The 2,911-nt window shown below is 32.9% G+C and overlaps 1 protein-coding gene across 1 annotated transcript; it reads right to left on the reverse strand.

Moving 5' to 3' along the window:
• Positions 1–377: 377 nt before the first annotated feature.
• On the reverse strand, positions 378–2,041 carry LOC141390849 (fork head domain-containing protein FD4-like). Its single transcript, XM_073963797.1, has one exon. It carries the CDS (start codon positions 1,595–1,597, stop codon positions 449–451), a length of 1,149 nt encoding a protein of 382 aa, XP_073819898.1. The 5' UTR covers positions 1,598–2,041; the 3' UTR covers positions 378–448.
• Positions 2,042–2,911: the final 870 nt, after the last annotated feature.

Below are 2,911 nucleotides of genomic sequence, written 5' to 3' on the forward strand. Positions count from 1 at the left end.
CAACATATATATATGTCGTATTAAGGGAGGAAAGGAAAATGAGTTTTTTGTGTCAATGTCCAATTAGTGGCCTTACAACACAAGGTAGAACTTAATGCTCAAAGTTTGTTTATTGCCGAGTCCGGAACGGCGTGTCCCAAGACACTACCTGTAGAAAAGTTTTACATGGCTGAAATACTAACGAAATGTCGCCAACATCACTGAGGGGTATTTTGCCACCGTTGACAATTTCATTTCATATATATATATATATATATATATATAAATATATATATATATATCCATTATTTTGCATACTACAAAATAATTGCACAATATATACCCTGCATATGATACTGACCTTGTTTTACCTTTATATAAAACTATTACTACAACGATTTTTATTATTTTTATGAGTGTATTGTTATTTGATAATAATTTAACTATTTACAGAGTTTTTGTATGTCATCTAAACATCTGAAGGACATATTTGATTTTGTGTCATTATTGAATGATCGTTGGAATTTCCTATTTTCACATTCAGGCCTGGGTAGTAATTGTGAGAAAGATTACAGCTCGGAGTTTGCGTCATCATTGTTGAGTGCGATAATGGCAAGTCACGTATCTGAATAGGTGCGGACTGCGATATGCGGGTGTATTTTCCAACTCCAATTTTATATGGTTGACACGAAACAGAAGATGCCCCTCTAATGGTGTACAGAGGTGGTAGCGACATCTCATTTTTTATGAGGTTGTCATTATAGAAACTAGGCGGTGGAATTTGCAATTCTGAAGGTAGGTTCATTTCAGATTCCGGAGAATTTGCCATTGTCATTACAAGTTTTTGTCGTTGGTCTATATTGTCCTCGTTTTTCCGTATACCGCCCTGTTTGTGTGAATATTTACTGTCATCTGGTGTTATAAGGCTTTCAATTGTAAATGATCTCTTTGGGCGGCAAGTTATATATTGTAATGTGTTTGTATCGAAGCTGTATTGTGAAGAAAAATTTGGAAATATTCTTGATGATGGCACATCTAATGGATTATCTATTTTAGTGGTGTTAATGACTATATTTTCCGGTAAAGGAGATTTTTGCTTTTCTGGTGTTATAATTGGAACTCTTGAAGCATAAAAGTGTGCCTCAGTGATAATTGAAGACATGGTACTATCCATGGCCGGTACGATTTCCGTAAAATTTTTTGCGCCAACGTTACTATAAAAATATCTGTTAAGATTTGCCAATGCTAACAAATCGTCATTCATAACATGTTTATCACTTTTATGTAACTTGAATCTCTTTCTCCTTCGGAGTAAACTTCCATTCTCGAACATATCAAAAGCCTGCGGATGTAAGGCCCAGTATGCTCCTTTTCCCGGTCTATCCGGTCTGCGCGGAACTTTAATGAAACAATCATTAAAACTAAGATTATGTCGTAGAGAGTTTTGCCATCGTTGGGTATTTCTGCGGTAATACGGAAATCTGTCAGTTATGAATTTATAAATTTCACTCAATGGCAACATTTTTTCAGGTGAGCTCCATATCGCCATCGCTGTTAACGAAATATATGAATACGGTGGTTTCTGGTCGCCATAGGATTCGCGAGAGGGTCTTGGCATATTTCTTACTTCAGTTAATACGCACAGCAAATATATACACTATCATTCTAAGTCTTGCTCATGTTCGTCTTAAGGTATAATTATATTTGACAACTTTTCACGAAATATTTAATTGCAATGTTTGTTTTATTTTCAAATAAAATTTCCGTCGGATTTCGCAGCACCAAATGTAGGTATTTTTCAGGGTTACGGCAAAACTGATTTCTTTTGTATGGCGTCAAACAAACATTATGATTTTTTTTACAAAACACACGACTGCTATAATACAAGAACAATACGAAATCGTTGGCCAATCCAGGGTAATCTGTAGTAGTTTTTTACGTTATGGAAAGAGTAACATAAAATGCCATTTAAAGGTTTCAACTAAAACATAGAAGATTCAACCAATCAGAACGTTTTATTTCAACCACCACCCATATTGCAGCATAGTGTGTATGTGCGCAAGAGAATTGTTTGACTATGAAACAACCAATCAATGAAAACTATTCACACGTAAAATCAAGGCGTAAATACGATGGTTTGGGTTGCCATCTATTCATAAATATCAATAAGTGTAAAATGTTCAGTAAATTTTAATCAAATACACACACATAATATGTATATTGGAAACAATTTGTAAAATTGAGTTTTCCATTAAAAAAAATCTGAATTATTTTTGGTACATAGACTAAAAAAAATCGTCATTCCAAATATGTTTTATTAACTAACTCTGATAGTTTGATAATTTGATTTTTTAGAAAAAATATAAACAAATGCTTCTTGATTAAATAAGCTGTTATAGGGTAAGTGCACCAATAGTCGGCACTTTAAGGATTTGCCAACCTCCATCATTAACCATTCCGAGTAAATTTTTCCAATTGCTATGAACTAAAGCTTATTTGCTTCGAAATTTTGTTAACTTTTCGATGAAAAAAAAAAACATTTTGAATTATTTCTTATAAAAGTTGAGAAAAATGGGAATTTAGTGAAATAGTTGGTCTGTTCCAGTACTGCAAGAATCTACTAATTTTTACTATTTTTTCCGATAACATAAAGGAAAAAATGTTATCGTAGTAAAAAATAGTAGCTTCTTGCAGGTTCTGGAACAGAGCAAGTGCTTTTTTGCTAGTAGTCGGCACCATTTCCCAATAGTCGGCATGACATGTTCCAGTAGTCGGCATGTCGTATTTTTAAAGAAATGTTATAAGTTGATGGTTTCTAAAAACAAAAAATGCACTTTTACACAAATAATTCTTATTTTTAAAAACTATATAATTTTAAGATTTTGTTAACATTTGGAATTCAGTATAAAATTCTTTTTTGGCGTTTATAACA

Source organism: Musca autumnalis, unplaced genomic scaffold, assembly GCF_047663935.1.
Source record: "Musca autumnalis isolate F117 unplaced genomic scaffold, ASM4766393v1 scaffold_1, whole genome shotgun sequence".
Taxonomy (NCBI): Eukaryota; Metazoa; Arthropoda; class Insecta; order Diptera; family Muscidae; genus Musca; species Musca autumnalis.